General features: G+C 37.6%; 1 protein-coding gene across 1 annotated transcript; it reads right to left on the reverse strand.

Moving 5' to 3' along the window:
• Positions 1-13,187: 13,187 nt before the first annotated feature.
• Positions 13,188-13,855, reverse strand: LOC138150576 (tRNA (uracil-5-)-methyltransferase homolog B-like). Its single transcript, XM_069073999.1, is given in 2 exon segments — positions 13,188-13,555; positions 13,558-13,855. Coding segments are annotated over 2 exon segments (666 nt in total).
• Positions 13,856-14,274: the final 419 nt, after the last annotated feature.

A 14,274-nucleotide genomic window follows, 5' to 3' on the forward strand; every position in this document is an offset into this window, starting at 1 on the left:
TTTTGACCTAATATCTATTGAGGAGCAACTCTTGGTCTGATATATTTGTCAATCCCCTATATATCCTGAATATCTGACTTTTATCAGTGATGTTTGATTTTATATCTTTCTTACTGGAAAACTTTCTTACTCTTTTCATCTGGTCTAAATTTATTTTGTTCAAAGGCTTTTAAAAATTTCTGTAATCAAAGTTATCTGTAGATATTTTATGGTCTTGTCTATTTCTTTTTGAAAGTTTAGAATTTTACACCTACGTTAGCCTTTTAAGACCCCAAACTGTATTAATTAGCAGAAATCATTAATGCCATTTCATAGTGTTTAAAAAAATATAAAAGGAGATCAGTGGAGCAAATTAGACAAAGGAGAATGAGAAATAAAGGAACTTATAGCCAAGTGTTTAATAAACCCCCCAATATAAGTCATTTAGGAAAGAACTCCCTATTTCATGATAACTATTGGGAACCTTGGTAAGCAGTCTTGCAGAAATTAGACCAAAATTTTATACTATATTCCATAGCAAACTCAAAATGCATATGCAACATGAATATTCAAGATTATACCATGAAAATTATAAATGAAGCAGATCCTATACATTCAGGTATGACTTCTTAACCAGACAATGGATAGAGACAGTTACCAAAGACAAAACAAATAGTTTGGATTACATGAAATTGAAAAGCGTTTGTACAAACAAAATTAGTGCATATGGGATAAAAATGGGGAATGGTCAAGTGAAAAAACAAATCTTAGTATTTCTTAGGTGAGCATTTTGCATCGAAGATGTATAAATAATGAATAGAAATATATAAAGCCAAAATTGTTCCCCAGTAGATAAATCATGAAAGGATGTGAATAAAATTTTTAAAAAGAATTGCATATTATTGGGATGGCTAGGTAGCACAGTGAAGAGAGCACTGGACCTGGAGTCAGGAGGACCTGAGTTCAAATCTGGCCTCAGATGCTTAACACTAGCCATGTGACATTGGGCAAGTCACTTACCCCCAATTGCCCTGCCCTCCACCCTCCAAAAAAAAAGAAAAAAGAAAGAAAAGAATTGCATATTATCAACAACCACTAGAAAGTCTTGCAAATCACCAATAACAAGAGAAATACAAGTCACAACAATCTCACAAGCAGCAAATTGGTACAGATGACAAAAGATGGAAATGGTCATTGTTGATGAGGTTGTGCAAAGTCAGGCACACTAATGTATCATAAATTATTTTCAAAAGCAATAAATGAGTTGCTAAAATGTCCATGTTCTTTGGCCTACAGATACCACTGCTAGGCATATGCCTGGGGTGGTCATTGATAAAAAAAAAGACTCAGTATATACCAAAATATTCATAGCAGCATCTTTTGTGGTAGCAAAGAACTGAAAACAAAGTAGATGCTCATTAACTGGAGGTTTGGTAAACAAAATGTGGTATGTAAATGTAATGAAATATCATGCAGTTAAAAATTATGAATATAGAGAAGCATGAAAAGACTTACATGAATTGATGCAAAGTAAAGTGAGCAGATTTAGGAAAACAATTTGCACCATGGCTAGAACAATGTAACAATGTAAATGGAAAGAACAACCACCATTAATTAATAGATAATTAAAGTTTCAAAATCGTAAAACATAGGGTTTGACCCAAAGACATGAAAAGACATCTCTGCATGCTTCCTCTCCCCATTCCTTTGCAAAAAGGGTCCACAGCTATGGAACATTACATGTAATGTCAGGGTTTATCTATATCTGTAAATATACTTATATCTGTTGACATAACTATAAATATAAATCAGTTTTGCTGAATTTTTTTCCTCTTCTTGTTTTTAAAATTGATTGTTAAAAGGGGATGGCTCTCAAGGTGAGGGGATAAGGAAGGATACAAGGGGAAATATAGGCAATTAAAAACAAAATATATCAACAAAATCTGTTGTAAAATAATTGCTTTCTAGTCAGAATAGTAAAAGGTACTTTTTAAAAATTCTCTTCAACTTTTAAAATAATGTGACCTTTTACATTTAGGTTGTATACCTATTTTGGATGTATTGTGGTAATATGATAGATGATGTTCTAAATTGAATTTCTGTTTTCCACTTACGTAGCTGCTCTTGTCAAAAAGGGAATCCATTATGGAGTGATTTATACTCTCGAATTTATCAAACCCTAAAATTCTGTTTTCCATTGTTTATGTTTCTTGCTTATCTCCTGTACTCTGTTGATCTACTTTACCATTTGTTTGTTTATTTTACCTGGTACCAAATCATTTTGATGACTGCTCCTTTGTAGTTTACTTCACTCATAGTTTTCCCTATTGTTTTCCTTGAAATTCTAGACGTTTTGTTTTTTCCAAAAGCGTTTCCTTCTCATTTTGTCTTGTTTTACATATCTGTCTATTTGGTAATTCGATTGGTATAGCATTAAATCTGTCAATTTCGGTGTTATCATTTTTATTTTATTGACATTTGCAACCATGAGCACTTATTCTTGTTTCAATTATGTAGTTCTCACTTTGTTTTTCTGTGTAATTAAAACCAATCAATGAGGGGCTGCATGTACTTGCCTTCTTCCTCTATACCAAGTGGCCCATCTCAGCTCTGGACCCAGGCACACGGCCTGGGTTCTGTTCTGAGGAAGCTGCTTGGCCCTCCCAAAAGACAGCTTAAACTTTTCTACTTGATGTATTTGGCTCCCCAGTCTCTTATCAGGTACTCTAAGTAAAGCCACTGAAAGATTAAGTTGGCTCATGTCTACCTCCCTCCCACCCCAAAGAAAAGAGCAGAAAGGTATGTACAATTTAAATCACATATAGGACAGCTATTAATTTTCTCCATACAAATGTGATGCATAACACGGTAACAGACTTGAAACAAGATGTGGTATCTTCTAACTACTGCTATATTCTCTTGAGACACAAAATATCCTGACATGAAATGGTCTTCGTTGTTTTTTCAATAATGCCCAACTCTTCGTGACCCCATTTGGGGTTTTCTTGGCAAAGATATTGGAGTGGTTTGCAATTCCCTTCTCCGGCTTATTTTACAGATGAGGAAACTGAGGCAAACAGGGTGAAATAACTTGCCCAGGGTCACCCAACTAGTAAGTTTCTGAGGCTGGATTTGAACACGGGTCTTTCTGACTCCACTCTAGCCACTGTTCCACCTAGCTGCCCATGAAATGATCTTTTAGATTGCTAAATTAGCATTTCACCTTGAACCTTGGCTCTATATTTGCTAAACAGTTCCTTCTTAAGTCCATGTCCTCTGGCAAAATCAGCCCCAGAAGGGGCTTCTTCCTTCTGTCATCTTCTCTAAGGAAGGTGTACTTGTAGAACACTTCTCCTGATGTCAGTCGCCAGGATATGACAACTTCTTGAACTTGCATACTTGCCCCCAAAGTCCTTCTAAGAATTGCTGTTTGGTCCCCTATACTCAGGACAGAAATAGAACAAGCAGCTCAAAACTCAGATTCCTGCTTGCCCAGAAAGCACATGTACTTTAGTTGCTGTGTGTTAGCAGCCGTCATGCTGCTAGGTTGGTGGATGGGCACCAAGTTCTTCTCTGAGCCATCCAGTTAGAGGGTCGAATAATTCTGACTCATTTGGCAGATGGGGAGAGACAGAGGGTAGAATCATTCTCTAGTGAGACCCCTTGAGTCGGTGACTCTTCCTTCTCATTGGCAAATATGTTGTCATCTCTAAGCCCTGTTGACATTCAGCCACATAATTCCCTGTAAGTTGCCAGGACCGTGTTATACCTATAAAGAGTATCTGATAATTGTGTTCGTATAAACCTTGTATGTGTCTTGATAGATTAACTCCCAAATCTTTTATGGCATTTGTAAATCATTCCTGGCTTTTGTTTGTACTGCTGTACTACTGATTTGGAATGTTTTCTTTTTCCTTTTTTTTTCAAAATTATTTATTTATTTTTAGTTTTCAACATTCATTTCCCCCAAGATTTTGAGTAACAATTTTTCTCCCCATCTTTCCCCTACCCCCACCCCAAGATAGCAAGCCTACTGAATACCCTTTCCCCCAATCTGTTCTCTCTTATATCCTCCCCATTACACCCCCTAACTTTCTAGTAGGGCAAGATGGGTTTCTATATCCCAGTGCCTATATATCTTATTTCCCAGTTGGATGTAAAAAACAATTTTTTAAACATTTGTTTTTAAAACTTTGAGTTCCAGATTTTTCCCCTTCTTCCCTCCTCACCCACCCCCACTGGGAAGATAAGCAATTCAATATAGGTTGTACATGTGTAGTTACCCAAATCATTTCCATAGTAGTTATATTGTGAAGTACTAACTATATCCATCCTATCCCACCCCCCACTTATTCTATTTTCTACTTAGACCCTGTTCAAAAATGTTTGCTGCTAACTACCCTCTCCCCCAATCTGCCCTCCCTTCTATCATCCCCCCTCTTATCCCCTTACCCCTTATTTTCCTGTAGAGTAAGATGCCCAATGGTGTGTGTATGTTATTCCCTCCTTAAGCCAAATTCAATGAGAATAAAGTTGTCCCATTCCCTTGCACCTTCCTGCTCTTCCTCTCCATTGTAACCATTTTCTCTTACCTCTTTTATATGAGATAATTTACCTTAATCTCTCTCTCTCTTTCTCCTTCTCCCAATAAATTCCTCTCTCTTAGACCTTTCCTGTTGGCCTGCCAGGCTGCCTTCAGCAGGAGATTTTGTTTCTCTCTGTCACTTCATGGGTTCTGTAGCTCTAAAATTTGTTTAGAGTCATTTTTTTTACAGGTATTGGAAGTGGTTGGAGCCAGAGCTCACACCAAGTTTGTGCTTTTACTCTGCTTTCTTGGCTCCGCCCCCCCCCCAGATAGATTTGGAATGTTTATAACTGTTAATGGTGTTATATAGAAATGCTGATATGTTTATTTATTTTGTATCCTGCTACTTTACTGAAGCTATTAATGATTTAACTTAGTTTTTTTGCTAATTCTCTGGAGTTTTTTAGGTACATCATGATGGCTTCTGCAAATATAGATAATCTTGTTTCCTATTTGCTGACATTTATGCCTTTCATTTTGTTTTCTTGTCTTATGGCTAGAGCTAATATTTTAAGCTATGTCAGCTAATAACTGGGGGGGGGCATGCATTCATGCTTTATTCCTGTTTGTACCAGGAAGACTTCTAGCATGTTACTCTGATGGAAATAATGCTACCTCTTGGTTTTAGATCTATACTTTTGATCATACTAAACATTACTTTAGATATATACTTTTTATCATACTAAACATACTAGACATTGAAGAATCAATGCTGTATTAAATTCTTAAAAATCACAAATGAGAACTATATTTTAGTTGAAAGGTTTTTCCTATATCTATTTAATTAATTGTACATTCTTTGTAAAATCTGTTGTTAATATAATTAATTATGCTTGCTTTCTCATTTTTAACTGTCCATACTGGAAATGTTGCTTTAGGATTTTCTTTGAATTTTTTTTGCATCAATATTTATCAGTAAGATTTGTTTATACTTATCTTTCTTTGCTTCATCTCTCCCCAGTTTGGGTCTCAGGGCTATATTTTCCTCATGAAAAGAATTTGGTAGCATGCCTTCTGTCTCTGCTTTTCCGAATAGTTTTTGTACCATAGATATTAATTGCTCTTTCAAGGATTTATGCCATGTGCTTGTAAAATCCTCTGATGTAGGGGTTTTCACAGAATAAAAGAATTTGAAACCTGGAAGGGACCTCAGTTTTCATCTAGTCTAACCAATACATGAAAGGAATTCCTACTATAACATAACTTGTTTTCTTTGGTAATTCATTTATGCTTAGTCAATTTCATTTTCTGAGAATGCATCATTTAATATCTCAATTGCTTGTTTGATCAATGTGGATATTTTATACCTTTTTAAGGATCCATCAACTTCCTTTGAATTCTCTTTTTAGTAGGTGGAGTACTAGTTAGAATGGCGAATTTAGAGTCAGAAAGACCTAAGATTGAATCCTGCCTTAGGCACTTGCTAGTTATGTGACTCTGGGCAAGTCTCTTAATTTCTTGTAGTGTAGACTTTTATAAAATGGGGATAATAATAGCACCTACCTCCCAGGATTTTTGTGAGGATCAAATGAGTTAATATGTAAAGCTTTTGCTAACTTTAAAACACTATATAAATTCTGGCTGTTATTATTAAACAGGGTAGCTAATTGTTTATCAGTTTCATTAATCTTTTCCTACAAAAATTTTTAGTTTTACTAATAAGTTCTATAGTCTTTTTCTTTTTAAGTTTTTCATTTTCTCTTCCAAGTTTCAAAATTTCTTCTTTTGCACTTGTTTTAGGGTTGTTGTTAATGTATTTTCTAGGAATTTTAATTGTGTATTCCATTCATTGACTTAAAAACGTTCTTAATATACATTTTCAGTGATGTAAATTTTCTTCTGAGTTCTTCTTTAGCTGCATCTAGTATACTTTGGAATGCTGTCTCACTCTTATTCTTTTTGAATCTATTTGTCATTCCTGTGGTTTGTTTTTTCACCCACTCATTGTTAAGGATTCCCAGATTGGGTAATACTCACTATGGCAGTGGCTTGCAAAAATGGTGACTAAGATTGTTTTCTGTTGTGTTATGTTTACTTCTGTCCCAATGAAATATTTTTACTATTTCCATGATGTTCTCATGTGAATCTCTTATCATGATGAGCAACTGAATACCTAGTTCTTTTTTTTTTTTTGCTTTTTGGAGGGCAATTTGGGTTAAATGACTTGCCCAAGGTCACATGGCTAATACTTGCTAAGTGTCTGAGATCGGATTTGAACTCAGGTCCTCCTGACTTCAGGGCCGGTGCTCTACTCACTGTGCCACTTAGCCGCCCCTGAATACCTAGTTCTGAATAAATTTTTAGAAGTTCAAAATATTCTCATTAGGTGGGGAGTTAAGTGAATCAGAGAGAGAAATTGCTCCAAAGTCTCAATGGATTTGAACCCAGACTCTCTAAGGTCAGATCTGGTTAGACTGTGGGCTACATAAAAATACCCATTCCTTACTGTATGGCATTTTATGGATTTTTACATTAATAGATAATAATTCATAACTATTCACATAGATGGTCTTTTACTATTATGGACAAATTCCTTCATATAGAAGACAGAAAGCACACATACAGGGTATACACAAACACACATACATGCACATACACATACAGAATACAGTACATACATTGTTGGTTAGAAGATTCACTAATATTTAAACTTAAGTTTTTTTTTTCCTTGGATTTAAAAGTAAAAAGATTAAACCTATGTGGTATAGTGGAAAGTACGCTGGTCTCTAAAGTCAAAGGGGATGAATTTAAATCCCACCTCTGGGATTTATTTTTTAATTTATTTTTGCTTTTTGGAGGGTGGAGGGCAGGGTAATTGGGGTTAAGTGACTTGTCCAAGGTCACATGCCTAGTAAGTGTGAAGTGTCTGAGGCCAGATTTGAATTCAGGTCCTCTTGACTCCAGGGCCAGTGCTGTATTCATTGTGCCACCTAGCCACCCAGCCAGTACCCACCTCTGGGATTTAAATGCCCTAGTGCATAGAGCACAGGATTTGGAGTCTGGAAGACTTGAATTCAAATCCTGCCTCAGACATTTATTAGCTATGTCACCCTGGGTGAGTTATTTAGCCTCTTAGGGCCTTTATTTCTTCTTCTATAAAATGGAGATAATGGCATCTACCTTTCAGGGTTGTTACAAGGATCAAATTAGTTCACATGTATAAAATGCTTTGCAAACTTTCAAATGCTATGTAAAGACTGGCTAATAATAACAATCATCATACTTCTGTGTAACCCTCATTTTTCCCCTCTGTAAAATGAAAGGGTCAACCTAAGTGACTTATGAGGTCTCTTTCATTGTTAAAGTCTATCTATGTGTGACCAGCTCTTTTAGTACAAGTCACTTCCTATCCCTCAGTCTTATTCCTCTGTAAAATGAGGATGTGTTGAATTAGATGGCTTCTGAGGTCTCTTATATTTTGTCTAAACTTTATGTGAAACTAACTCCCTTATGACAAGTCACTTCTCCCTGGGCTTCAGTTTCCTCCTCTGTAAAATGAAGGGTTTGGGTGAGATTTGAACCTAGTTGTTCTTAACTGATGCCTACTTTCTTTCATCTGTGTCACTGCTGTCATTTTTGGTACACATAGACTTTACCACTTAAAACACTAGACACAATGGGTGTAGCCAGGATGGTGGAGTAGAGGCAGTAATTCACCTGAACTTTCCTAAATTCCCCTCCAAACAACTTTAAAATAATGCCAGAAATAAAATTCTGGAGAGGCAGAATTAACAAAAGGTTGGGGTTAAACCATTTTCTAGCCCAAGACAACTTAGGAAGTTGACAAGAAAGATCTGTCTCACTGGGCTGTTGGTTGGCCCTGGAGGTTTTTCCCCCTGTAAGCCAGCAGCAGGCCTTGGAGTTGGCCGCATCAGTGGCAGCAGTAGCTTTGGGAGCTCTCAGCCCCCATGTGGTAAGGGGGTTGGACAGAATCCCCTGGTCAGAAGTAGATTTCAGGGAACCCTTTGCTGACACTGGTTTCAGGATCCTGTTACATTGTCCATGCACAGTTCTGGGTTGAAATCCTATGGTGAAGAGGAACACTAGTACTTGTGGTTGCAAGGAAGCAGGGGACCTGGTCACAGCTCCAAGGTGGAAAAGAGCACTTGTGATCTCTCACACATTAGAACATATACCAGGAGAACAGAAACCACACCTTACTTTCTGTCATTCCACCTTGAAAGAACTAAAAACTTATAGACCCCCTATAGCTAGCTCTGAAAACAGCTGCACAAAAAGCCTGAAGCTTGGGACAGTGCCGCCTCCACATGGGAAGAAAAACTCAACTTTTAACATAAAATTAAAAGGCAAGAAATAGGCTGGAAGATGAGCAAATGACAGTAAGAGAGCCTAACCATAGAAAGTTATTATGGTGACAGGGAAGGTGAAAACACAAACTCAAAAGAAGACAAATTCAAAATAACTGCATACAAAGCCTTAAAGAAAAATGTGAATTGGTCACAGACCCAAACAGAATTTCTGGAAGAGTACCAAAAAGATTTTAAAAATTGACTGAGAGATGTAAGGAGGATATTGGGAAAAGAAATGAGAGTGATGCAAAAAATAATTAGAAAAAGTTGCCAGAACCCAGTGGATTCACAGGTGAATTCTAACAAGCATTTAAAGAACAATTGATTCTAATACTATTAAAAACTATTTGGAAAAATAGGCAAAAAATGAATCCAAGCAAAGGAAAAGAAGGAGTTTTATAAGATTCCTTTTGTGCCACAAATATGGTGCTGATTACCTAAACCAGGAAACCCAAAAACAGAGATAGAAAACTATAGACCAATTTCCCTAATGAATATTGATGCAAAATTAAAAAAAAATACTAGCAAGGAGATTTCAAGCAATGTAGCACAAAGATCATATAGTATGGCCAGGTGGGATTTATACCAGTAATGCAGGGCTGGTTCAATATTAGGAAAAGTATCAGCATAAGTGACCACATCAATAACAAAACTAACAAAAATCATATGATTATTTCAATAAATACATACAAAACTTTTGACAAAATACAACACTTATTTCTATTGAAAACACTAGAAAGCATAGAAATAAATGGGACTTTCCTTAAAATAAGTAATATCTATCTAAAACCATCAGTAAGCATTATCTGTAATGAGGATAAGCTGGAAGCCATTCCAATAAGATCAGGGATGAAGCAAAAATGTCCATTATCACCACTATTATAAATTTAGTATTGTACTAGAAATGTTAGCTATGGAAATAAGAGAAGGAAAAGAAATGGAAGGAATTAGAATAGGAAATGAAGAAATAAAACTATCACTCTGTGCACGATATGATAGAGAATCCTAGAGAATCAACTAAGAAGCTAGTTGAAATAATTAACTTCATCAAAGTGGCAGAACATAAGCCTATGTAAATCATCACCATTTCTATTTATTACCAACAGAGTCCAGCGGCAAGAGAGAGAAAGAGAAATTCCATTTAAAATAACTATAGATCGTATAAGTTACTTGGAAATCTACTTGCCAAGATAAACCCAGAAACTATAGGAACACAGCTATAGAACACTTCATACAAATCAAGTCATATCTAAACAGTTGGAGAAATATTCATTGCTTATGGGTAGGCTGAGTCAATATACTAAAAATGAAAATTCTACCTAAAATAATTTACTTATCCAGTGCTGTTACCAAACTACCAAAAATTATTTTATAGAGTGAGAAAAAAAAGAATAAAAAAATTCATCTGGATGAACAAAACAACAAGGATATCAAGGGAATCAATGAAAAAAAAAGTGAAGGAAGGTACCCTAGCAGTATGAGATCTCAAACTGTATTGCAAAGAGGTAATCATCAAAACAATCTGGTACTAAGAAATAGGGTGGTGGATCAGTGAAATAGTTTAGGTACAAAATATACAATAGTAAATGACCATAGTAATCTAGTGTTTGAGAAACTCAAAAATCTAAGTTTTGGGGAGAAGAACTCACTATTTCACAAAAATTGCTGGAAAAACTGAAAAGGAGTTTGGCAGAAATGAGGTATATACCAACATCTCACACTATATTCCAAGATAAAGTTGAAATGAGTACATAATTTAGACATACAGGATAATACAAGCAAATTAGGGGAACATGGAATATTGTACCCATCAGATCTGTGAATAAGGGAAGAATTTATGACCAAGCAAGAGATAGAGCAATACAGTATATAAAATAGATAATTTTTATTGCATTGAATTAAAGAGTTTTTTTTAACAAACAAAATCATTGCAGCCAAGATTAGAAAGAAAGCAAGAAACTGGGGGAAAAACCCTTTTTATAGCAAGTTTCTGACAAAGTGTACATTACTCAAATATATGGAGAGCTAAGTCAAATTTGTAAGAACATGAGTCATTCCCCAGTTGATAAAAGGTCAAGATATGAACAGGCAGTTTTCATAAGAAATTGAAGCCTATGTATAGTAAAAAAAAATTACTCCCAATTAAACTATCAATTAGAGATATGCAAATTAAAACAACTCTGTGGTACTACCTCACGTGTATCAGATTGGCTAATATGACAGAAATGGAAGGGATGTGATAAAATTGGGGTTCTAATGCATTGCTGGTAGACTTGTGAACTGATTCATCCATTCTGACGAGTAATTTGCAGCTACGCCCAAAGAGCATACTCTTTGACCCAGCAATACCACTATTGGTCTGCACATGAAATTGATCAAATGAAAAGGACCTATATGCACAAAAATATCTATAGCATTTTGTGGTGGCAAAGAATTGGAAATCGGGGTTATGCCTTATAATTAGAGAATGGCTAAACAGGTTGTGCTATATGATTGTGATGGAATAGTATTGTACTGTATAAGAAATGACAAGCAGGATGGTTTCAGAGAAACCTGTGAAGACTTAATGAACTGAGGTAAAGTGAGGTGAGCAGAACCAGGAGAACATTGTACCTAGTAACAGCAATATTATATGATGATCAATTGTGAATGACAGTTGTTCTTAGCAATACAGTGATCTAAGATGATTGTGAAGGACTTATGATAAAAAATAATCCCCTCCAGAGAAAGAACTGATGGAGTCTGAATGCAGATGAAAGCATACTTTTTTACTTTATTTTTCTTGCTTTTTGATCTGTTTTCTTTTGCAGCATGGCTCATATGGAAGAATGTTTTGCAAGACTGCACCTGTATAATTAAATTGATTACCTCCTCAAGGAGGAGGGAGGGTGAGGAGGAAGGGAGAGAATTTGGAGCCCAAAATATTAAAAGAAAAAAAGTGCTTTTATACATAATTGACAAAAATTACTTAAATTTAACAACACTAGAACCAAAATATGTATTTATGTATAGTTGCTGAAATAAATATATACACATATTTATATATGCATATATAAATATAGACATATGGTTATGTGTATATAAATATAAAATACATATTTGAATAATCAGTGAAGCACTTTATGGAGTTCTGTACCTGTAAAGATAGGCTTTCTCTGGTTTTCATCCCTAAACGCCATCCACCTTGGAAAACTCCAGCCCTCCAACTCAGGAACTGCACGTCCTCCTCTCAAATCAATGCACACCACTCCAGAATTGGCCCAAAGTAATTTTCACATTCGTTCACCACCTTCTCTTCTCTGGCCTTATCATCACTCTGGGGCAGACCCTCATCTTGTCACCAGAGAGTCTCCCGGCCTTGGTTCTCTTCCCCTAACTCTAGTCATCTTTTTTTTTTATGGAAACAATGTAATTTTTATTTAGGACAAGGATAAACAATGAAGTGTGAGAACTCAATCACAGCCAATATTCTTTGTGTGCACTGCTTCAATTCCTTTCCCCCTCTCAGAATTTATGTATTGAACATCTCCACGGCTTGAAGCCAGTTCTACTTAGTGAAGGGCAGCTAGGTGGTGCTGGGCCCAAAGTCATGAAGACTCATCTTCCTGAGTTCAAATCCAGCCTCAAAAACTTATTAGCCATGTGACCCTGGGCAAGTCACTTCACCCTGTTTACCTCACTTTCCTCATCCTTACTATGAGCTGGAGAAGGAAATGTCAAACCTCTTCAATATCTTTGCCAAGAAAACCTCAAACGGGGTAGGGTAGAGTTGGAAACAACTGGACAAGATAACACTGTGGTAAGCTTAGGCAACTATTTTTCTATAGCCAAGAGCAGGGGAATGGAAACCTCAGCGAAAGCAGCTTTAGCACCGTGGCTCAGGCAGGGTCCTGCCAGTAGCTAGAGCTCTGGCTGCCAAGCTGTCTCTTTCACATGTTCAACTTGACTTGGGACCTAACAGCAATTTGCCCAAAAGCCCCAAGCTCTTGCTGCCACTACTCTTTGGTTCCCAGAATCCACCACTGTAGTCTTTCTCCATTTCAAATCTTTCTCTTATCCCACTCAACCATCACATATTAAAGGCCTACTTTGCCCAAAGCAGTGTGTTGATTTATGCAACCTAAGAAGAACCTGGAAGTTCAGGCAGGAAGCCCCTTCAACAGTGGTTAGAACAGAAGCTGATCCATGTCTAGCTTCCGAAAGCACAGTCAGTCCAGGGCCTGTCACACCAGGTACAATCTAACACTCAGTCCTTAAAGGAGAGAGCCTGCAGAGTCCTGACATGGAGGGGGGGGCTAGAGGAGGTCAGTCAGTCACCTAGTGAAGAGAAGCACCAACTCATGGTGTACAGTGTGTGGAAACATGTCCACAGGCACAGCTTGTCTCAAGACAAAAGACTCACCCAGAAGATCCTTGCCAGGGTCTGGAGGGCAGCACAGTTCAAGAAAGTTTCTTTTGGCCTTCCCACTGGGGTAGCAGGAAACAAAAACCAGCGTCCTGATGGCTCTACAATTCTGAATAGCCTGGACCACTTGGCTGTTCAGTCCAGTCTGGGAGGGGTCCACCATAGCCACTAGCGACTGTCTAGTGTCCTGCGACTTTAAAAGCTGGGGCACTATGTTTTCCACTTGGTCGGCATGGAATTCCCAATTGGTGATTCCACTGAAAGCTGCGGTCCAGCGGCGTCCTCCACCGCCTGGCCCACCAGCCCTGTGCTCAGGACCTGGGCTGTGCGCTGTGCCAGGGAGAGGCTGGTGGCCCCGGTGCCTTGGTTCAGGTCAAGGACAAGGGTATTGGAGTCCACCCCGCTCAGCTCTCCCACCACCCTGTAGAGAACCTCGACAGCAGCCGAATTTATCTGGAAAAAGGCACCGGGAAAGATGCGGAATTTCAGTCCCGGGAGGTCTTTGAAAATGTGCGGCTCCCCGTCCAGGAGCCAGTAGCGGGCTGCTGCTGGCCGCCCTGCGCATTCTCCAGTCATTCTGGCCTCCTTGCTTTTCATCTGACATGATATTCCATCTCTTGACTTCCATACACAGAATGCTCTCTGTGTTCATCTCTCTCTTGGCTTCCTTCAAGTCCCAGTCAAAATTCTGCCTTCTGCAAGAAATCTTTCCCTGTCTTCTTAATTCTAGGGCATTTCTTATGTTGATTATTTTCAATTTATCCTGTCTACATCTGGTTTGAACTCTGTTGTTTGCATGTTGTCTCAGACTGTGAGTTCCTTGAGAGTAGGGACTGTCTTTTGGCCTTCCTGTAGTTCCCCAATGGTTAACATGGTGTCTTGCACACAGTAGGTACTTAAATGACTATCTACTGGCTAATGATCTCCAGGCTTGGCTCCAAAGGAGTTCCTCCCTGTTGTTATCCAGACATGCTTCCTCACCCTCAGCTGACAGC

This window comes from Petaurus breviceps, unplaced genomic scaffold (assembly GCF_028583685.1).
Source record: "Petaurus breviceps papuanus isolate PSGF00001 unplaced genomic scaffold, PetGlider_PUasm1.0 90881, whole genome shotgun sequence".
Classification (NCBI taxonomy): Eukaryota; Metazoa; Chordata; class Mammalia; order Diprotodontia; family Petauridae; genus Petaurus; species Petaurus breviceps.